Source organism: Furipterus horrens, unplaced genomic scaffold (assembly GCF_987537825.1).
Source record: "Furipterus horrens unplaced genomic scaffold, mFurHor1.1.pri manual_scaffold_8, whole genome shotgun sequence".
NCBI classification, from domain to species: domain Eukaryota; kingdom Metazoa; phylum Chordata; class Mammalia; order Chiroptera; family Furipteridae; genus Furipterus; species Furipterus horrens.
Genome location: NW_028327178.1, coordinates 17249483 through 17271116, shown reverse-complemented (window position 1 = coordinate 17271116; position 21634 = coordinate 17249483). Strand labels below are relative to the sequence as shown.

The 21634-nt window shown below is 41.8% G+C and overlaps 2 protein-coding genes and 4 non-coding genes across 6 annotated transcripts; all 6 read right to left on the bottom strand.

Moving 5' to 3' along the window:
- Nucleotides 1-1851: 1851 nt before the first annotated feature.
- On the bottom strand, nucleotides 1852-7179 carry CUNH18orf32 (chromosome unknown C18orf32 homolog). The gene is made up of 3 exons (XM_090285092.1): nucleotides 7083-7179; nucleotides 3179-3369; nucleotides 1852-2577 (listed from the first exon to the last, which is right to left on the bottom strand). Exons 2-3 carry the CDS (start codon nucleotides 3341-3343, stop codon nucleotides 2512-2514), a joined length of 231 nt encoding a protein of 76 aa, XP_090141218.1. The 5' UTR covers nucleotides 3344-3369; nucleotides 7083-7179; the 3' UTR covers nucleotides 1852-2511.
- A 1482-nt stretch (nucleotides 7180-8661) lies between these two features.
- On the bottom strand, nucleotides 8662-12736 carry RPL17 (ribosomal protein L17). Its single transcript, XM_090285533.1, has 7 exons — nucleotides 12465-12736; nucleotides 11884-11936; nucleotides 11752-11792; nucleotides 11106-11240; nucleotides 10458-10556; nucleotides 9716-9907; nucleotides 8662-8749 (listed from the first exon to the last, which is right to left on the bottom strand). Exons 2-7 carry the CDS (start codon nucleotides 11921-11923, stop codon nucleotides 8702-8704), a joined length of 555 nt encoding a protein of 184 aa, XP_090141659.1. The 5' UTR covers nucleotides 11924-11936; nucleotides 12465-12736; the 3' UTR covers nucleotides 8662-8701.
- Nucleotides 9601-9664, bottom strand: LOC150002576 (small nucleolar RNA SNORD58). Its single transcript, XR_016512863.1, has one exon. It is a non-coding gene; the product is annotated as a small nucleolar RNA SNORD58 (small nucleolar RNA).
- LOC150002575 (small nucleolar RNA SNORD58) lies at nucleotides 10947-11011 on the bottom strand. The gene has a single exon (XR_016512861.1). It is a non-coding gene; the product is annotated as a small nucleolar RNA SNORD58 (small nucleolar RNA).
- On the bottom strand, nucleotides 11610-11674 carry LOC150002574 (small nucleolar RNA SNORD58). The gene has a single exon (XR_016512862.1). It is a non-coding gene; the product is annotated as a small nucleolar RNA SNORD58 (small nucleolar RNA).
- LOC150002573 (small nucleolar RNA SNORD58) lies at nucleotides 12019-12084 on the bottom strand. Its single transcript, XR_016512864.1, has one exon. It is a non-coding gene; the product is annotated as a small nucleolar RNA SNORD58 (small nucleolar RNA).
- Nucleotides 12737-21634: the final 8898 nt, after the last annotated feature.

The following is a 21634-nucleotide window of genomic DNA, read 5'->3' as shown; positions in this document are numbered from 1 at the left end:
CAGAAAAACAAGAGCTCCGACACAGGAGTGGCTAAGTCAAGTCCCAAAAACTGCCAACGGGCATCAGGCCAGTCAAGGTAATTGGGAGGACAAGGTAATTAACTTCAGGAAAGCAACACTTGCCTATGGGAGAAAGCCATCACATCACATATAACCTATGCAGTGGACAGTATTTATGCTCATTGTTATCTTTGGAATGCCTTGTAAATAACTGTTCCAGAAACAACATGGTACCAAGATAGAGCAGCAACCCAGAGCCAGCAGTGAGAGATGTTATCACCCCTGGGCCTGAAAGGACAAGGAGAGGGAGAGGTTAGTGGAAACTGAAGGGAGGCACGTGGAATTGGCCACCTTGAAGTGCACTTATTCTGAGGAACACACTTGGTCTGAAGAGGCCTTGAAGGGAGGGAGCCAAGGGAATAAATAACCTGACCCCACTCCTTCCTTCCCTCCCTCCTTCCTGTCTCCACCGCAGATCCCCACTCGCCAAACCCAACAGAACCCAGAGGCCATGGGAGGTCTGTAGATACAGTCCATACATCTTTCCTGGGCAGCAAAGCAGGGTGAAATGAGCAGAGATTTTGAGGCAAAGAGAAGACATGTGGCACATTCATAACGATGATAAACACTGATTAATGACTTAACCACAATTTACAAAAACCTGTATGGAGGATGTGCAGATGTCGAGGGAACACAGAGTAGGACAGCTCTATCTCAACCACAGAGGAGGTCAATACTGTAGAAAGTTGACAGCTCCAAAAATGGCAGCATGTATGTATTAGTTAAGGAGATAAAACATAAAACAAAGCAACAACTAAGTGAGTAAAGCCTTTGGGGACTAAGGGAGTAGGAACATTATACATCTTGCAGTATTATGAATTTTTAAAATGGCATACTTAATAAAAACATAAACTTTACGAAAGTTGCTAGACAGCTACACAAAAAAACTAATATTGGCCCTGGCTACATGGTTTGGTCTGTTAGAGCGTTGTCCAATGTACCAAAAGGTTGTGGGTTCGATCCCTGGTCAGGGCACATACCTAGGTTGCGGGTTGGGTCCCCAGTCGGGGCGCCCACAGAAGGCAACCAACTGATGTTTCTCTGTCTCTCTTCCTTTCTCTCAAAATTAAAAAAAACATATCCTTAGGTGAGAAATAAAAAAAGAATAGTGGTTACATTTGTGTAGCTGGAATAAGGGAATGAGAGTAGTAAATGAACACTAACTTTTCATTTAACTTTCTGTTGCACTGTTTTACATTGAACATCTGCTGTTTTTATAATATAGTTTTTATACCTTAAATAACAAACTAAATTAATCAACTGAATCTACTTGCAAAAGGGAATTTATCTTATCTCTCAGGTGGACTGGGGCAGGAAAGTTGAAACCTACTGATTTCTATCAAGTCCAGGGTGAATCAGTGACGTTAGCAGACATACAAGCTTAACAGAGCCTTGGTTAGGACCCAGGACTTCACTGGGGACTCAAAGGCAGAAGTTCCTTCCAGCCCCTCCACCCTCAGGGGAATAAATATATGTGATATGGTGAAAAGGCTCATCATGTCTGAACATTTATAGGTCCCTAAAGTGAAGCAGCCCAGGGGTGAAAGACCATGTAAAGACCCAGACCAGCAAAGAACTGCCCAGTTACGTCACTGTTGTTGAAAACCACTAAGTTTTGGGTGTCTTGTAAATAACTGATACAATCTACTCTTAAAAAAAAAAAAAAAAAAGAAATTGTCTCAGAACTATCCAGATGCCCATCACACAATTATAAATTCTGCTTTCTGATGTGGTAAAAAATGTCTCTTTTAAAAAATATTTACTCTTAAAAGGGGGAAAAAAAAACCCAACCACAGCTAAACTGAATATTTAATACATTTTGTAGGAATAGAAGGAATGCGACAAGGATTAGAATTATATAATATGCATTAGACATTTATGTAAAAGGTGCTCCATTTTTTTCCAAAAAATTTCCTCTCTTTCCTGCCTTTGCCATTTTCTTCAGCATAATAACCAGAAATCACTACTCTCATAGATAAGGGGCTGTGTTCGGCAGTAATTACAACTTTACGTTTCAAGTCACTATCGTCTCCAACACCTCCCTTTCATTTCACCACACAGTCTCACTGCACTGCCTTACAGTAAAAATATACTCTCTCTACTTAAATTTGAAGACCCTGAAGAAAAGCTACAGGCCCAAGGATGTTTAGGTACTGATTTAGTAACAGTGTCTACTGGCATAAACCTTCTATTTATTCATATTATTAAAACTGCAATAATAGAAAAGAGAGCTACTTTAATGCAAAAGAAACTCAGACGTGAGATCGTTAAATATAACTAAATACATTTTAAATATAAATACCATGTATTTCCTGATTAGTATCAGGAATATACCTAAACTATCTATCCTGAATTTTGGTCTAAGAGAAAACGTCAGAGACAATTACAAAGAAGGTGCTTCAGATTATTAGGTCCATTTTGAAAACAGTGAGATTCTCTGGGACAAGCACTTTAATCTTTCTTTTTCTCAGAGACTTCTATTGGTCCTTTTGCTGGTAATCCATTTATGTCTGCACCCTAAAATGAAAAACACAAAGACGTCATCATAAGAGAGATTCTCTCTGAAAACAATCAGCAAACTTCAGAATGAAATAAACTCTGCTTCTAGAAATGTAGGGGACGGCTTAGTGCAACCGAACACAACTGAAACTGAACGTAGTAAGCACCAATGCTAAAGACAACATGTTGTCTAAATATTCATTTAAAAAAATAACTTAATTTTATTACAAAAAAAAAAAACAACCCTCTATGATCCTTCAAATTAAGTCTCCTACCAAAGTTATGAATCATTGAAACTGGCTTATTTTAGTATCATCTCTTCTCATCCATTAGCTATTTACCATTACTCTCACCAACCAGCATATACTGATTATTACCTTAGCCATTAGGCAAGGCACAAATGCATTAATTAGAAGCCTAGTTTAAACCAAACGTTAATCACTTAAAAAAACAAAACAAAACCTCAACCCCTAACTTCTAAAAAGAAGGAAAATCAGACACACTGATGAAGCTTCTGGTTCCAAGAACCTGCCTTTCCAAAAGCCAAGTATTTATTTCACCCTGACTGTACCACCCCCTTCACCCATCCTTCCTATCCCAGGCATTTTAATGTCCTTACCTGGTAGCCCACTTTGCCTTTGCTTTTATCATTAGATTCTTGTACAGCTTTTCCAGGCCATATACGACTGACAAAGGGGGAAATCAGAGGGTATAGGTATGGCTCCAGAAACTTTTTGTAGACCCAGAGCAGAACTGGAATGACGATGCAAGGGATGCACACCATTGTCCCAGGTATGAGCTCCTAAAATGCTGAGAGACGCAAAGAAAAAAACAAATTAGTTCATCATAGATTAATGACTGGAGGAATTTACCTAGATTAAGATATTTGAAAGGACTATTACTACACTGAACAAAAAACTTTGATCCTTCTATTTAGCTAAAAGCAAGAAGCTATTAAAGATGCTATCTGCAAGGTAAAGGAATAAAAAAAGGTGGGAGGCATGGAAATAATAGGTCTCTGCCTCCAAAATTCTCCAATCACTACTCCCAACTATACATTTAATAATGAAGGAAAGACATCATTTGAAGACATTCCACCACAAGGTCTGGAGTAAGAAAGAGGAGACCCAATGGGAAACCTGCCTGGGGAATACGGTGGCATGGCTGATGAGGCTGGAATTGCAGGGACCTGCCTAACCAGGTACTGAAAGTACGACCCACCTTGACTCCAAGAGACCATAAGCAGTTCTACTTTTGTGCCTCAGGAGGACTGCAAGCAATCAAGATGACATCTGAGCCATTGAACTCCAAGGTGAGATGACCACCGTGCAGGACACAGATGAAAGAATGCTGTATCTTTTATCTGATTAACTTTTCCCCTGAATTCCAAACCCCTTACCTACACTTTTCTTCTCCTCATAAAAAAGGTCAGTTTAAAATGAAATTTAGGATGGTCTGTTAGGGTATAAACCTGCTGTCTTCTCAGATCGCCGACCATCTGAATAAAGTGCCCATAAGGATTCAAAAAATAAATAAATAAAATAATAATAATAAAGGAAAGACACCAGCATTTGCTAGGTGCTAGGCAGTTCAACATTTTGCATATACAGTTGGCCTTCGGTATGCCCAGGTTTTATACCCATGGAGTCAACCAACCCCAGATCAAAAAAACTGGAAAAAAAATTCCAGAAAATTCCAAAAAGCAAAACTTGTTTGTCATGCATGGAGCACTTCACTGAATCCACGCAAATGAAACGATGTGCAGGCATACTGCAGTCTATTTACAAATACTACACAATTTTATCCAGGGGACTCGAGCATCTGGGGATTTTGGTATGGGGGTGTGTGTGTGTGGTGGTGGGGTGTCCTGGAACTAATTCCTTGAGGATACTGAGGTACAACTGTATAACTCATTTAATCCAAAACCCAGTTGAGGTTGGGTACCCTTACTATCTGAATTTACACAGAAAGCAAAGGAAGGCACAAAACATTAAGGGACTTGGTAATTATGACTTATACTCCAGATTAGTGCGAGTATAATGGCCTAATCACCTTCCAAGACTGACAATACTGATTAGCCAAACCTACTATGCTAAGGGCAAATCTTGTAATATTAAACTCTCTAAGATGTCACTTTGGAAGACCTCTAGACTGCAAACTGGCTGGCCTTTTTCCAGGCAACAATTCTCCCTTGATACAACTGCTTTTTCTTTTTAATGGCAATTAATGTGTACCGTGTAAAAAAACATTTTTATAACTGAATTGTTTATTTCCAAGAACTTAAGACATCTAATTTTCTTGATAATTAGAAATCACCTTGGAATTTCTAGAAATCAGCAATTTCTTAAAAAAGCACAAATACTACTTCCACAATATACTATATTATTAAATCAAAAACTTCTTAAATTTACAATTTTTTTTTTTTTTTTTTAATTCTCACCCGAGGACAGGCTTATTGATTTTAGAGAGAAGAAAAGGGAGGGAGGGAGAGAGAGAAACATTGATGTTCTTGTACACTCCCTGACCGGGGACCAAACCCACAACCTAGACATGTGCCCTCATCAGGAATTGAATTGGAGACCTTTCAGTTTGCAGGTTGACATTCCACCCAACTGAGTCACATTGGCCAGGGCAATTTACAAAAATTTTTAATCCCTTAGAGTAGCTTTAAAAACTAAGAAGCTTCAGAACACTGCATAGAGCTAGTAATTCAGGATGTTAAAATTTCTTATTTTCAAAATCTTGTAGATTAAGTATTATGTGCTGGCAGGTGAGTCAGCATCATGACTACACTAAGACAATTTAAAATTATTCACGACACAAGTAAACAACGGCATAGACAATTCAACCTTAATGACTTTGACATGAATTACAAGAGCTATAAACAAAAATCCAAATGCACATCAATGAATGACCAGCTGTTTTACAAAGGATTCATAACTGGATTCTTTAAAAAGGTTTCTTAGTCAAATTAAAACAACAATTTAATAATTTACCAAAATATTTTAAAGCCAAATGAGCGGTGAGTCTTTCTCACCATTTTTCAAGGAATCATTATCTTTGGCCAGAGACATTTAGAAATCTGACCTGGAGAGACTTAAGAGGTGGTCTGCTTTAGGAGTTGCACGCTCTTAGAGGTACCACAGCACAGTCATCAAGCAAACTGCCTGGCAACTGCCTGGATTTGAGCTCTGCTTTCTCCACTTCCTATATGCTGTTCTTGGGCAAATTATTTAAGCAACCTGTGCCATAATTCCCGCATGTGCAAAATGGAGACAATAGGAGCACCTGTCTCACAGGGGTGTGGTTTAGATAAACTAACGTGCATACAAAGCTTAGAAGTGTCTGCGCATATTAAGTGCTATGTAAGAACTGTTACTAAAAAAAAAAACCAAAAAAAAAAACCCCACAATTTGTGTGACCTGTCCGAAGTTCACAAAAAGGTAACTAGTAACTACAGCCGGCTAAGATCAGAATTCTGAGGTCTGGTTTCCTAGCTCAACGTTTTTGTCTCTTCCCCTTCCCAAAACACAATGATTATGTTAATTCCTCTCCAACCAAACCTTCAAAACCAAGTAAACCCTTCAAGACAACTGGCAATGCTCTGAGCATTAGTCTAGGTTGATGACTGGCAATCCTTCCATCATAAAGATTCATTTTTACCTTCTTGTAATTGTGTTTTAAGTAAGTTTGTATGCACTGTCTTAAATAAACTCTAGAGAACAAATACCACTGTTTTGTCATCCTCATGGCTTTTTAAAAACTTTTTAGCTCTCAAGAATGAAGCTACTGTACTTCATCACTTAATCTTCATAATGACTTCGGGGAGTTATTTTACTTCATTCATGTGGAAACTGTGGCTTAGAAAAGTCTAGAAGGTGGCTATGATAAATTGATAAAATTATCATTTTACTTAATCTCTACAAACCAATTCTCGGATACTACAAAGCAGCGAAACAGATTAAAACTGCTGGAGGAGAGGAATTTTCTTTCATTCGACGTCGTCCAACACAATAAAGAGCCAGAGGTGAGGCTCCCTCAGAAGTTGGGCGGGTGGAGTGGGGAACGCCCCCTCCCTTTAAGTAAACCCCGTTCAGCGTATCATTTTACTGGGAACAGGTTGAGGGAAAGACGACAGCGGAAAAAAAACAGGAGAATAAGGGCCGAATGATGAGGAAGATAATTGAAGGGCGAAGAAACCAACAATTCAGGCCAAGGAAGAGAATAAACGTACACAAAGAGAGAGTCAGAACGGAGCCGGGCGGGTGGGTGACGCAGACGGAGGGCGAGGTGAAGGGCAAAAAGAGGGCGGGCGACAGGGGGGCGTTGGAGGGCGAAGTAGGGTGCACCGTGAGAGCGCAGTCGGGCCGCGAGGGGCCCGGGGCTGGAGAGCCTCAACCCAGCTGGGCTCGGTCAGCGTGGCCCCGCCGGAGCCCGCGGCGCAGCCTGACAGCACCAAGGCCACAGCCCACCCCCGCCCCATCCCTCTGGCCGAAAGCCCAAGCCCACCCGAATTCACTCACCCACGGCCACCAAGCCCAAGTGCAAAGGTCCGCACTTCCGGAGGGAGGGACGGGCCGCTGCCGAGCCAATGGACGCCACAAAGAGGGCCGGTAAACACGCGCCTGCGCCCGCCTGACTGACGACACGCAGGACGTACTGGTGACGTTGGGGCGGGGACTGGGCGCTGCAACCCTAAGCTCTGAGCTCGAGGAATAGCGGAGCTTCTCAGGCACTGCTGCACATCGGTGCGCTTCCCGGCCCCCCCCAACTAACAAAACTCAAAACATAACCCGAGAAATAACGCCTGTGCGACAGATAGGGGAGGCCACTCCACCTGCCGGAGACCTAGATCGCTTTCAAACGCAGGTGCCTAAACCACTCGCTCTCCTGGAGGGCCTTAAGAGCAGGATAAAGCGAGTCAGCCTTGATTGGATACAGTATTCCGTCACTTACCGCGGGTACTACCTTCTAGATACCCCGCCCCCGCACCCCCGCGCGATTGGTGAACATCCGCCAAATAGGAACCTTACATTTTAGTATTTATATATATTTAAGGCTTTATAAACCCTTCCCACACACTTATAAACCATTCCCAGTCCCTTATTAACCTTTTCCACACTTTATATTATAAACACTACTTATGTTCTTAAACATTCTACTCTTAAACCTATGTAACTTTTAACATACATATACAGTACCGCAAAATCCCGCAATAAGTATATTTAAAAAAAAAAATCCCACGACACAGTGAGGCCCCGGTAAGTGAACTGCGATAGAGAGGGGCTACTGTATTCATTTAAGAAATGGCTGTAAGTGGGGTTGGGGTTGGGTGGAGGAGGGCAAAGGGGTAAAAACTGGGACAACTGTAATAGAACAGAATTTTTGAAAAAACGGCTATACCACTTCACTCCCGCTAAAATATCAGTGTTGAGGATGTGAAGAAAACTGGAACCTTCACTCACTGCTAGTAGTACTGTAAACGGCACAACTGCTTTGGAAAATCTGGCAGTTACCATGATCCAGCAAGTCCCCCCTTGGAATACACCCAAGAGAAATGAGAACATGCCCACACAAAAACTTACAAAGGTTCACAGCAGCACTATTTGCAATAGCTTGAAAAAGAGACCCAGATGTTCAATTAATCTACTAAGTATATTGACGCAAATTATCCATCAGTAAGCCCAGATACACGGATAAACCCTGAAAACACTAAGTCAAATCCAGTGACAATGGGCTACAATTGTGATTTCCTTTATGAAAGGTCAGCACAGGCTGGATGGCAGTGAAGCTAACCACTGCCAAGGTTCCTCTTCAGGATGATTAAAACATTCTAACTTAGTGACATAACAATACCCATATATTAAGATCCACTGCTCTGTGGCACATTGCAGTGTTAAATCTCAATAAAGTGGCTGGAAGAAAGTTTAAGAACTTCCCCATGTTCTAATGCCATCTTACACAAAAAAGCAAGACATTCAAAACAGTATTGTTTATGAACCAAAATTAATGGAGGGCAAACAGAATAATCTATGTTTTGAATTCTAATCAGAAAACAGGTTTGATCACTTGAAATGTATTTACTAATAAAGACAACCAACATTCTGCTTTTACTTTTATTAGTATTTATTTTATGCTGAATTTACTCCCGGGCCATAAGCTTTTGTTTCTTCAGTTTCTTCTGGGATATCTGGGGAAAGAAAAAATAAAAAATAAAAAGGACTAAGTTTCCCAAAGAAACCCACATTACATCCTAAAGGAGTAGGTCTTAGCTCAGTGGAAGAATTGGAAACTTCAACATAAGGTAAAGAGTTCTTTGGCACAGAGATGTGGTACGAAGGGAGGGGCAGACAGGAGGAAATTAGCTTAAGCAGGGAATGAGAGTTTAAACTGAAGTTCAACGAAGGCAGGACACCAGCTATTTAATTGACAATAGCTAACAATACTGTATGATACATAGGAAAGTTGGTGAGTGTAAATCAGTTCTTATCATAAAGAGGTAACACTTTCCCCCTTTCTTCTTTAATCCTCACCCAAGAATATGTTTATTGTTTCCAGAGAAAGGAAAGGGGTGGGGAGAGAAACACCAGTTGGTTGTCTCCCGTTTCACACCTTGACCAGGGATCAAACCCACAACCTTTTGGTATAGGGGATGACGCTCCCACCAACTCAGCCACTGGGCCAGGGCTTTCCTTTTCTTCATTTTTACTGTATCTATGAGGACCTATTGTGGTAATCACTTCACAGTTTATGTAAATCAAACCACTATGCTCTACTCTACACCTTATAATGATATGAAGCAATTATTTCTCAAAAACAAACCAAAGCAACAACAGAATAAAAAAACCACTAAATTATCATCATTTACTGGAAATAGTCTTATCAGGTTTGGGGGGTGTTTTTGGATATGTCCCGTGTCTAAAGACATGCAGGTGGGGCCATCAGTAGATAATTACAGTTCTGGACATTGTGTATTATACAAAGTTGCTATTCACTACTAGTCAAAACACAAAATCCTCCAAAGCCAAAATAAAATACAAGGTTGCTCAGGATAGTTTTCTTTCACAGTTATTCCAAAGGTGTCCTAAGTTAGTCATCACAGCAACCACAAATCTAATATACACAACTGAAACCGAGCAAAGACTAAGAAAGTTACCTTTTTCTTCTGTGCCACCTCCTCTTCTGGTTTAGGAACGATCTGCTCCTTTTCAGTGAGGATCATCTCAATGTGGCAGGGAGAGCTCATGTACGGATTAATCCGCCCATGAGCTCTGTAAGTTCTGCGTCGCATCTTGGGAGCTTTGTTCACCTGGATGTGCTCGATGACCAGAGAATCCACATCTAAACCCTGGGAAGAAGTGAGAGGGACCATAGTCAGGTAACACCTTTATTTTAACACCATCATTGGAAAAGTAAGTCCCTGCCTTAATGAACTCATTTTGGAAGGGCAAAATTAGTTTAAATAGATTTGTTCAAGCAGTTGTTTTCAACTTTATTCTGAACAACTTTCCTTAAATCAAATCTAAGTAACTACCAAAACTCAGTGCCAAGTGACTGTTAAAGATCATTAAGAGCAGTGTCAATTTCTCAACTTTGATGATAAACACAGTCTTGTCAGCATGACTTAGCAGCTAAACGGGTTATAGTCAGACCCACATTGCATAAATCTGTGCTTTGTTAACTACAGCAGTTTAACTTCTAAGTGAAATTTAACGTGTGTCTCTGTTAATGTATGTAACAAATCACATTAACTGTTACTAAGGCAATCATTTTGGTGACTGTATTTGTTCTTTTGCAACAGTGCTTTACTGTTTGTATAATAAAACCTGGACAACAGCAACATTAGTTGAACCACTATCCAAGTTGGATACATATCAAGAAGTTAACGCTCTGGGTACCTTAAGTTCAGCATTACTCTCTGCGTTTTTCAGCATGTGCAGCAAAAACTCAGCACTCTTTTTGGGCCATCGACCCTGTGTCCAGCCCCACTGTTTGGCCTGAAAGAAAACAAATAGAGGCTATTAGTCATTTTCCCCAATTTAAATCAAATGTTACAATCAAGATTAATTTACAGAGCATACTCCCTCTCGGGATCATGTCCTCGCTTTTCCCCTCTCCTCTTCTCCCCAACACACTAGCGTCTCCTCAAATCGAAGGGACCCCAGACTTGCAACCAGGGAGCAACGGGCAGCAGCAGCTCTTCTCAGGCTAACCCCTTGAACCTGTCCCCAAGGCCCCTTTTCCTCTGACTTTCCAGAGCAACGGCAGGCCTGTCTTGGCGCTCCCCTGTTGCGTCTGGTCTAAGCCCTTCCTACTTTTACTGTCTCCAGTTTTAATACATTTACTCTCAAAAAAAATTTTTTTTTAATTATTTTGTTCATTTCAAGGTTGCTCAGAACATGGTTTTTTTCATGGTTAATCCAAAGGTGTCCTAAGACTGTCATCACAGCAACCAGAAACAGCTTGATTAAACTCAGCCACCCTTACTCCATCCAATCCCTTTCCCTTACAACTTCTCTTTTCCAACGGCAGCCATTGATTCTCACCTGGGCACACCTACCAACTCCCCCGTTGTATCGACGGAAGGGGACACACTGCTTCTTTAAAGTGACATCTTTCAGATACTTGGTGGCCTTCCGAATGTGCATACCCTTGATGGCTTGGGCAGTTTCACGTGTGTTCTAAATATAAATATAAACCGGGAGTCACTATGTTAAAGCATCACAATTTTTACAGTAAACATTAAATTCTTAGATTCTCAAAATGTCAATGTTTATCAATAGCTAAAACCTTTTCATTTTCATAGAAGCTGAAAAAAATTTGGGATGAAGGGCCAGGGAGGCTTGGTTTGAACCTAAGAAAAATGACTCCGAAACCTCCCTTCATTCACTATAATGGTTTTAAATCCATCACCTTTAACTACAATTATGTGTCCTACAGCTTGACCTGTACACTAGGTTCTCAAGTAGCCCTCTGGTAGTTTTTACCCAATTCCACAAATCCCAGATCATAGCGGTCAGGACACGCTCATGTTCACTATCTAGGAGGTGGCTGCTCAGAATTGATTCATTTTCATGGTACATCCAAAGGTGTCCTAAGAAAGACATCACCGCAGCTACCTTTCTAGAACGGTTAAAAAAATAAAATAACAAACATCGGAATGCTTTCAGAGGATAACTATGGTTCACATACCTTAAAGTGAACACGAAGATTCGAACCTCTGGATTTGCATGCTAAAAAATAGAAAACGTTTTTTGTTAACGTGGACTATTTTATTGTTTCTTTTGTGTCAAACTAAGAAACGTGTTGCTCTTGCTCACTTACACTTCGTGGGGTTTTCTGGGTCAAGCGAATAGCGAACCATTTTCAGAGGTCACCTGGAAGGGAGCAGGGAGTAACTGTCAATACGCATTCACACCGTCACTTACAGTCTAAATCTGCACCCAAGCGCTACCAGCAGCTGCTCAGACAGGAACTGTTTTCACAATCAATCCAAAGGTGTCCTAAGAAACGCCATCATCGCAGCCACCCTCTTCTCAAGCCAGGGCTTTCTCTCCCTGTGCACCCGCCAGTGACTACGGACAGCAGGCAACGGGACACCAGACTAAGTGACATGGACTTCCTCAGCCCTCTCTTCCTCTTCGGGGTGTGTTTTCATGCAACTGGATCCTTCAGGCGTAAAAAAACACGGGGCACTGGGGCGGCAGAACTCGACTACAACCCTCAAGGTGCTCCCTTTCCAGAAACTCATCATTTCACAAATAATGCTGTCTTTCCACACTTTTGTGCTTTAACCAAAGTTAAACGCTTCTCTCAAAATGAATCAAGGCTCGACCCGGCTTTATTCCGGCCCCCCTATCTCTCGTTGAGGCCACAAACGCGCTACATACTCGACCACCACTCACCGCGAGACACTGGACCCCCCAGTTTAGGAGGTGATACCGACCACGGGCTGTCCATACGCCCAGAGCCCCCATTCCCGCCCATCGGGCCCCTTTTCAGGCCGCAGGCCTCGGGGCGCCAAGTTCGGGCACTCCGACGCGTACCCCCACACAGGGGTACACCGCCTTCAGCAAAAAATCAGTAACTGCAAGAGTTCTCCTCCCGGGGGCCTCGAGATTGGCCCCCCGGAGGCCAGGATGGGGGCGATGACAGGAAGATTCAACACTGAGACACTCTTCAAAGACACTCACCTCTGGTCACTTTATGGAAGAGGAAGAGCGGAGGTTCCTGGGAGAATTCATGAGAACTCAATATCTCGCGAGATTTTCAGCCAAAGAACGAGATTTGAAGAGGAGCGTTAGGAGGGGTAAGGGAATGTGAGATATGTTTTAGATCTCAAAACGAATTGCCTTCTTAGGGACTGTCTCAAAATTATCCTTTTTTTGAAAACCAGAAATAAAGTTAGGAATTTTAAACGTATATCAATTAAAAACAGGTTTGTGTCCTGGTTGGTGCGGCTCAGTTGCTTGGAGGGTCGTCCCATAACTAAAAAAGTTTCCGGGTTTAATCCCCGATCCCCAGTGGGGGCACATACCTAGGATGGGGGTTCATCCCTGTCTGGCTCTACTGGAGGCAACCAATCGATACTTGTCCTTTGCATTGCTTCTCTCTCTCCCTTCCTCCATCTCTACAAACAATGAGAAAAGGTACTCTGGTGAGCTTAACTCCCAGGAGTGAAGGGTCGCCTATTGTATCCAGCATCAGGGCACATGCGTGCAAGAGGCAACCCAAGGTGTTTCTCTCTTACATCATGTTTTTCTCCCTCTGTTTCTCCTTTTCTCCCCCATTCCCCTCTCTCTAAAAATAAATAAAAATTTAAAAAGAAGATACAAAGGATGGGATGTAGTTATGTTAATCAGAAAATTCTCAGGATGAGAATATCACCCAGTAACTTAACTTGAAGTGGTGAACACACAATATACAGATGATGTATTATACAGAATTGTGCACCTGAAATCTATATAATTTTTAAATTAATGTCACCGCAATGCATTCAATAAAAAAAGAAAAATTAACAGTACTCAAGTCAGTTGTACTGCAACTCATGTAAAGCACATGCTAATAGAAAGAAGGTTCTGGTTCAGGAGTGGAATCTGGTTCCCCACTGTCACTTCTTTATCTGCATCTGGTGGAGAAAACCCTTGGGCCTTTTCTTCCCTTTCATTAAGTTATTGGTGGTGCAGCCCTTAGATTTAGGTCTTCTATTTCACGGTGCCATCACTCGAGGCAGATTCAAACTCCAAGTGAATGGTACTCGGGATAACATTCTGTGCCCTTGATCCCCTGACCTCAGTTCCAGGGACTCTCAACCGCCAGTCCCTCTCCTAAACTCCACCGCCATTGCCCATTGATGGACTCCATGGTCTTCGCTCAGCAATCCCCGTCTCTCACATCTTCAACCACAGGCTGAGAACTCCCAAATTTGTATTTTCACTCTACATCTTTTCTGAGCTAGCCCCAGATATCAAACAGCTCCCAGGACATTTTTCTTAGCAGGTCCCCAAGGCAAATATTATTTGAAACCTAATGTGCCTTAAACAGAACTCATCTCCTCCAGTTTCTTTGTTTCTGTTGCATAGTTATAATACCATCCAATGCTTTAAAAAGCTTACTAAATTCCAGGCGTGATTTCAGTGCTTTTCAATCAGATGCATTTTCTTAATTAATCCTTAGGACAACTGTAGAAAGAGATAGTGCTATTATTTCCATTCTATAAATGAAATTAAGGGATGTCCTCCTAAGTCCCATAGCTCAAAAGTGACATCTGGAAACAAAGACAAGCCCCAGTGACCCAGTTTGTTATCACTAGGCGATCTTTCCTCTCCCTTGTCTTGGCCAGTGGCTTCTCTGTATGTCTAAGTTCTCAAACTAGAAACCTAGAAAACAATTTCTCTTTTTGTTGTCTTGGCACACACAAGTACTTAAAATTTAGATTACTGCTAGAGTCTTCTAAGTGGTCTTCAGATCTTATTTTTCCACATTCTAATATATCCTCCACATTACTGACATAATCATTTAGCCAGAACAGCTGCCAAAATGATCATGTCATTTTTCAGGTTTTATTTTTTTCTGTGGTTCCTGTTCTATAATCTGGACTGTGCCTTCCTCATCCCTTATTCTTTTTTTCTCCTCCTCTCACACACTCCAAACCCTTTTCTCTGTGATGTTAGAGAGAGATCAAGCCTATAGTTACAAGTAGACACAATATCACATTCGATTTTGTATCAGCTGGCATTGGATTAGACTAGAAGGCTGAAAAGCTTTTGAGATTATTTCCTTTGGAGGGGAATGGTTTATCTTTTAGAGTCTCAGTGGTTTTTCTATAAAACTCAAATAAGCTGTTTAAACTTTATTTGACATATATTTCCTTCAATCTGTTGTTTGTAAATTTAAAATTTTAATTGTTTTATATTTATTGTGCAGAAATCTTAATCATTAAAACAATGGGGAACTACAAACAGGTTTAATTTTTAACAATCAATTTCTTTGTTCATTCATTCATTCATTCATTCAATGAGTATTTATTAAATGCTTATTATATGCCTGCCAGTGTGCTAGATGCTGAGCTATAACAGACAGAAGGAGAATCCCTGACCTCAAGGAACCTACAGTCTTGGGGTGAGGGTAGGTAGGGATGGAAGGATAGGGAATGTGGAGGTGAACAGTCAATTAGAGTACATTGTGAACTGCTGGAGGAGGGTGACCGTTGAGGACCTTACTAATAGCACTTAGGGTGAGAAAGCTTTCCCTGAGTAGACAACATGGCAGTGGCGCTGTGAATGACCAGGAGTTAGCTGGCCACTGCAACGAGAAGGAAATGACTTGTTTCCAGAGGGAAAGTTCTGTCATGGGAATTGCAAATGTTTGGGTTACTTTTGGGTGCCAGTGGGGAGAGATAAGGGGCAGAGGTGAACCTGATCTTAAAGGATCATATTTGTCTGCAAAGAAGTTTTGAGTTTATCTAAAGTCAGTGTGTGTGTGTGTGTGTAAATGTTACTGGAAAAAATACAATAAAAATAAATAAATAGAAAAAAATAAAGTCAATGAGGGACTTTTAAAAGTACTTAAACCCCCAAGGGTTGAGGTGACTTGATCAGATTCAGTTTTAAAAGGATCACTCTGCAGGGAGACACTTTGAGATGCCACAGGGGCAATACCGGAGGCTAGCAAAAGACAGCGGTGGCCTGAATTGATCTGATTCAGTTCTTTCTTTTCTTTTCTTATCTTTTTTTTTTTTTTTTTTTGGCAAAGAGAATGGAGAATGGTGGATGCATTTAGCAGATTTTAGCAGAAGTCAGAGGATTTCATGGTTGTAAGCTGTAAAAGTTGGTAGCTTTGTGGTCTCACCAACCCTTTCTGGACGTCTCTTCCCTCACTCTGATGTCAGCATCTCCTCATTGAGCTCATAGCCCAGTCAGTCTTCTTCTGCCTCTTAGTATATAACAAAGGAAACCAGCTCTATGGGTGACACCCCACAGAGGCATTTTGTATTGGATTGAAAGGAGAAGCATGAATCTCCCTAGGAAGAATTTCATTCATACGCATTTGGGGAAGTGTTTCTGAGGAGCCGTAGGGTTTGGAGTTGGGCCAGAAGAGGATCTTTTTTGCCAACTCCAGAGGACACCAGTGTTTGGGCAGAATAAAGCCATTTGAATAATAGCAGGGTGCATTAGCTCAAAATGTTTTATTTCTATGTTTTTAAATTTCTCACTCCTTTTTTTTTCATTGTTTTGTGTTAACAAGGACTTCTCCACTCTGATAATTATTTTACTTCTCCCATTTTGGAGAATAATTCATGGTTTTATTTTTCATGTTTAAATATGCTGCTCATCTGTTGTAAAGCCTGAGATATGGATCCAATTTTATCTTTTCCTCACAGCTACCCAAATGTCACAATTTGTTCAATATTCTTTATTTTTCCTATAGATTTGAAGAGCCATCTTTATCATATGTGAATAAGAAATTATTTTAAAAGATGGCACACACTGGGGAACATTTGCACAGCTGTGAATTCTCCAGTTGAGAAAGAGAAACTGACTCTGCAAAAAAGAAAGTATAATTGTAAGAGCTGAGTCCTTGAAAAGGAGAGAAGAGCATAAGGGTGTGTCCTCAGAGCAAGGCTGGAGCACATCATCCATGGTAACGGGATGGTTACCTGGAGACGGGTGGATGCAGGTAATTTGGTGAATGTGGTGATGGGAAGGTAATTGGAAGAAACGTGCTTGATTTTCAATAGCACTCACTATAAGCCAGGCATGATTTGAAGCATTTCAACTGGGTTTTCTCATTGAGAAAGCTTTGAGAATTGTCTTAAAGACCTTGTGAATAGATGCCCTTACGGTTCACCTTCTCTTAACCCAGAAGAGAACTTTAGGAGGTAGGTTGTTAACTGAGTATCTCAGTGAGCATGTACCCTACTTATGTGGGTACCCTACTTATGAAGGTTCTAGGGTTAAACTAGGGACTGAATAATCATAAAATCAGAAGAGGGGGGTGGCACTGATGGTGGAAATGGGAGTGAGCAGAGCCTCTAGGAAGAGAATCTGGCACTATAAGGCACAGCAACCAACATAAAACGAGAGGGAACATATGCCTAATACACCTAAATACGTGAGCATTATGACAGTCTAACTGCCTGCATATCCATCAGTCCTGGGCATGGAAGCGACTTTCTGTTGTTGCTGGTATCTGGGCGCCTCCCGGGCTCTTGTTAGTTCCCTTAACTTTGCCCACATCTCTTGACTCCCTTAAAGCCTCATCTGGTGAGCTCTCTGCATGCAGTTGTTTCCTGCTGGCATCCAAACAGAAGATTATCTACCCTATATTTGAACACTTCCAGGGACCAGAGTCAATATTTTACTTAACCTTCTCTGTCCTATGTTTAAAGTAATGATGTACTTGAGAACGAAACTAATATTCAGGGGGGCGTCTGTTGTGTGTTGAATGCCATGTACACTTAACCTCAGTTATTTCCCGTAAAGACTTTGTAAGGAAGATTGGACGACCCACGTTTTAGAGAGGATGGACTTGAGAATCAGGGAACTTGCCCTGGATCCTACAGCTAATAGGCAGAGTAGGATGCATTTGGTGTAGAGCTAGGTCGATCTGACTTCAATGTCTGCTCTCTTTCCTTTACACCTCGGCCGGGTGGGGGCGGGGGGATTCCAGAGCGAGTAAGCTGGAAAAATAGGAAAATTTGCCCTGGATTTTACAATTTTGCCTAGGGCCAGCCTGGAAAGAAACCCTAAAATTATTCACAGAAACTTTCTGAGGGATACGATCCTGTTGTTCCTCCTGAGTAACAACACGGGCCACTAGGTGGCACCAGTTCAACGTTAGGTAAAGCTTTGCCAGCATTTTTGTGTGGAAAGGGTGTTTGTAGCAAGTTCCGTTTACCTGGATACGTAACCATGTCTTTGATCTAATGCAACGGTATTAACTCTAAACAGGGCTGAATTTTAAGCCTTACAAAGATGAGATTGTGAATGGGTAGGGGGTGGGGTTGGGGGAGTGGGTTGGGGTGGGGGATGGGGAGAGAGAAGACAGGTGTGGCAACGCAGTGGGGAGAACAGTACCCAACCTATAATACCAAACAAAGTAAAACTCTCATTCAAAGACCACGAGAGCATTAGAGCTTGTCTGATAAGGTTGATCCCCCAAATAGTTCTGAGATGTTTTAAATGATGTAAATCCACAAACCAAGCCTCCACTAACATTATATTTACTCAACAGATTGAACTACTTGTACCTTTCCAGAAAAAAGCTACTCTTCATGAAAAAAATTAAAAATTTTTGTCAGTGGCTTGCTAATAATTCTCTCTCTCTCACCCTCTTTTTACCCCCTGCTGACCGAAGACATCGCAGCACCTGAAACAATCCTTGGATCTCTCTCCTCCATGGGACATGACCTCCTAGGAATAAGCCTTCCTAGCAACCTGGGGCAACGCTGTGACTCTAAAAGGACCACCTGAGCATAATTAAAGTCATACAGACCTTCATCAGCTATGCTTTCTTCCAAAGAGATGGATGGAAAGGGGGAAAAGACAAGAAACAATTTCTGAGGTGTTCTAAGTTAAGATTATAGCGACAGGAGAGTGAAAGAGCTTAAACAACCTGTTTATCACTGTGGACCAGCTCTGGCAAAAGACTGCTCGCCCTCCTGCATAACTGTTGGAATTGGGGATTGATTTCCAGGCGGCTAGTTCCGCGATTATCCGAAAGAGAGAAGAGCCTGGCGCCACAGAACCCCGGGGGCCTCCGCGTCTCATTCACAAAGGAACTTCTGGACTCTGCGGTGGACCCTGTGTCAGCACCTTTGTGCCTGTGCCAGAAGGAGTCCTTCTTCTTCCACCCCCTTGGTCAGTAGCTATTGTAAAATCCTTTCAGAATGGCTTACATCTTTCTCCCCCTCCCTGATGTATAAAAACGCTTGCAAAACTCTTGGAGATTAGACATGTCTTTCCTACCTAGCTAGGCTGTGGGGGGTGGTTGAAATTCCATGCCCCAATAGCCTAATAAACCCTTTCTTATAAAAGACGTTCAGCTGTGAAAAGTATTTATTTTTTTGTAAGGGCACAACCTGTCCTGTCCTTTCTTTGTTTCTGAAGGGGGCTTCTTTTCTTTTTGGTCAGGTGAAATTCTCTTGACAAAATTTTCAGTTTTTTCTCTTTTAACTGTATTATTTAAACTTAAAAAACAGGGAAGGCATTTAGATGGTTCAAAGTCAAAACAATATAAAAAACATCCAATAAAAAGTCTCACTCCTATCCCTTTCCCCATCTGTCTTATCCTCCCCACCCCTCAACCCACAGGTAACCACCATATTTACTACTTCTTGGGCATCCTTCTTCAGGCAAATAATCAAGTGGACATATGGAAAGGCTCATTTATTTCTTTGGGGGAAAGCATTCGCCACTGTTGCTCTCTGGCTGCAGAATGCCTTTTTATTCCCTCTCATCTTCAGGGTAATTTCTACAGTGGTCACATTTTTTTGGAGTGAAAAATTGAGATGAAAGATCTACGTATCAGTGAAGAGAGCCTAGATGACGCTCCTGGCCTGGAAGACGTGGAAGCTAGATTTACTCTAGCTTATCCACACCTCTTGTCTTTTCCCAAGGCCCCAGGCCTTCTCCCACTTCTGGAGCCAGATGTTGCCTCCTACTTCACGAGCCCTCCAAGAGACCCTGCACTTGGCCTTTTCACTTCAGAGCCCCTCAGCCTCCCCCACCCTTCCCAGAACTTCCTCCTTTACCCAGCTTCCACTCTTAGGGTCTGAGTGGTGGTGGTGATGGTGGGGCTCCCTGTCTGCCTTAGACACTCCCAATATCTCTTTCTCTTCCCTCAGCTTCTTTTTGTTGTCCCTTTCATCCTCTTTTTGCCATCAAACTTTTCCGAAGATTGGTTACTGGGATTTCCTCACCACTTAATTCAGTTCACTAAAATTTAATTAACATCTGCAATGTGCAAGTGATGTACTAGGTGAGGAACATTCACAGATTTTTAAAAATGTGGTCCCTGCCTCTAAGGCTCTTAAACTCAGACCTAATTAAGTGAAATACATTGGGATAAGTGCAGTAATACAGGCATGGCCTAATGAGGCTGTGGTCCAGCTAGGAGGCTGTGTTAGTTACAGGAGTGGTCTAGCCAGGCTTAGCACAAAGGGGCGGTCATTATTTCTGGGTACGAGGATGATAGTTACCATTTACTGAGCCCTTCAGGTGCTGGAGCTTGGGGTATTAATATCCTGATGCTGTTTCTCCAATCATGGCCCCTGGGTTACACTGCTTGCCCTTTCTTTAGTCCTCTGTCTTCTGCCACCTGCTTAGATGCCATTCTTCTCTGAAGCCTTCCAACACAGTTCTTTTCTGGATCTAACCTTCTCAGGCACTACTCCATGCTCCAAATGTCCTTCACTCATCTAAACAAAACCTTGGAGCCCTGTGCTTGCTTCCCAGCGGTGCAACTTGCTCATATGAGGATAATATGTTTTCCTGAGGGCCCCTAGCTATTTTTAGCTGCATTTTAATAGAGAGCTGAAAAAGCAATTTAAAAATTACCTACATTTTATTTTATTGTTTTTTTTATTTCCTTTTTTAAAAGATTTAATTTATTTTTAGGGAGAGGGGAAGGGAGGGAGAAAGAGAAGGAGAGAAACTTCAATGTGTGAGAAAATCACTGACTGGTTGCCTCTTGCTTGTAAGCCCCCAACCAGGGATCTGGCCCACAACCCAGGCATATGCCCCTACTGGGAATCAAACCTGAGACCTTTCAGTTTGGGGGATGACGTCCAACCCACTGAGCCACACCAGTCAGGGCATTGTTTTTTATTTTTCTTTGTATTTATTGGGGTGACATTGGTTAATGAAATTATATAGGTTTCAGGTGTGCAGTTCCATGATACATTGTCTGTACATTGTACTGTGTGTTCACCACACCAGGTCAGGTCTCCTTCCATCACCATTTATACCCCCATCCTCTCTTCTACCCCCCCCACCCCCCTTTCCTCTGGCAGTCATCATACTGTTGTCTGTGTCTACGGTTTTCTGTATTTGGGTTTTTTTTTTTTTTTTTGCTTAATCCCTTTACCTTTTTCACCCAGCCCCACAATCCCCCTGCACTCTGACAGCTGTCAGTCTGGAAAGGCAATCAGGGGTGGGTCCATGGTGTCATAGGGACCATCTTGGAGTCTGTTTGTCCCAGCATCTCTGAAGTGGGTATTTCTATTCTCATCATAGAGGTGAGGAAAAGGAAGATGAGCATATTGAGTAATTTTCCTGAGGGAACTTAGGTAAAAGGTATAAAGAAACCTAGGCCAGGAGTCAGGGAAAGTTTCCCTGAAGATGGGGCACAGCAGATATCTGAAGCTTGATAAGAGTCAGCATTAACTAGGTGAAAGACGAGCTCTTGATGCTTTAGAATGTTCAGTAGAAATATAATGGACCACATATGCAATTAAAATTTCTCCAGCAACCACATTATAAAAAGTAAAAAGAGAAAAATGAAATTAATTTTAGCATTATATTTTACTTAACTCTTAGTATATCCAAAATATTGTCATTTCAACATTTAACCA

Bases quoted from the DNA above. Each gene is read 5' to 3' on its own strand.
- CUNH18orf32 (XM_090285092.1), bottom strand. From the start codon at position 3,343: ATGGTGTGCATCCCTTGCATCGTCATTCCAGTTCTGCTCTGGGTCTAC. The intron at 2,578-3,178 runs GTAAGGACATTA...TTTTCATTTTAG, and splicing joins AAGGCAAAGTGGGCTACCAG to GGTGCAGACATAAATGGATT.
- RPL17 (XM_090285533.1), bottom strand. From the start codon at position 11,923: ATGGTTCGCTATTCGCTTGACCCAGAAAACCCCACGAAGT. The intron at 11,793-11,883 runs GTAAGTGAGCAA...TCTATTTTTTAG, and splicing joins CCCAGAAAACCCCACGAAGT to CATGCAAATCCAGAGGTTCG. The intron at 11,241-11,751 runs GTATGTGAACCA...ATTTATATTTAG, and splicing joins ATCTTCGTGTTCACTTTAAG to AACACACGTGAAACTGCCCA.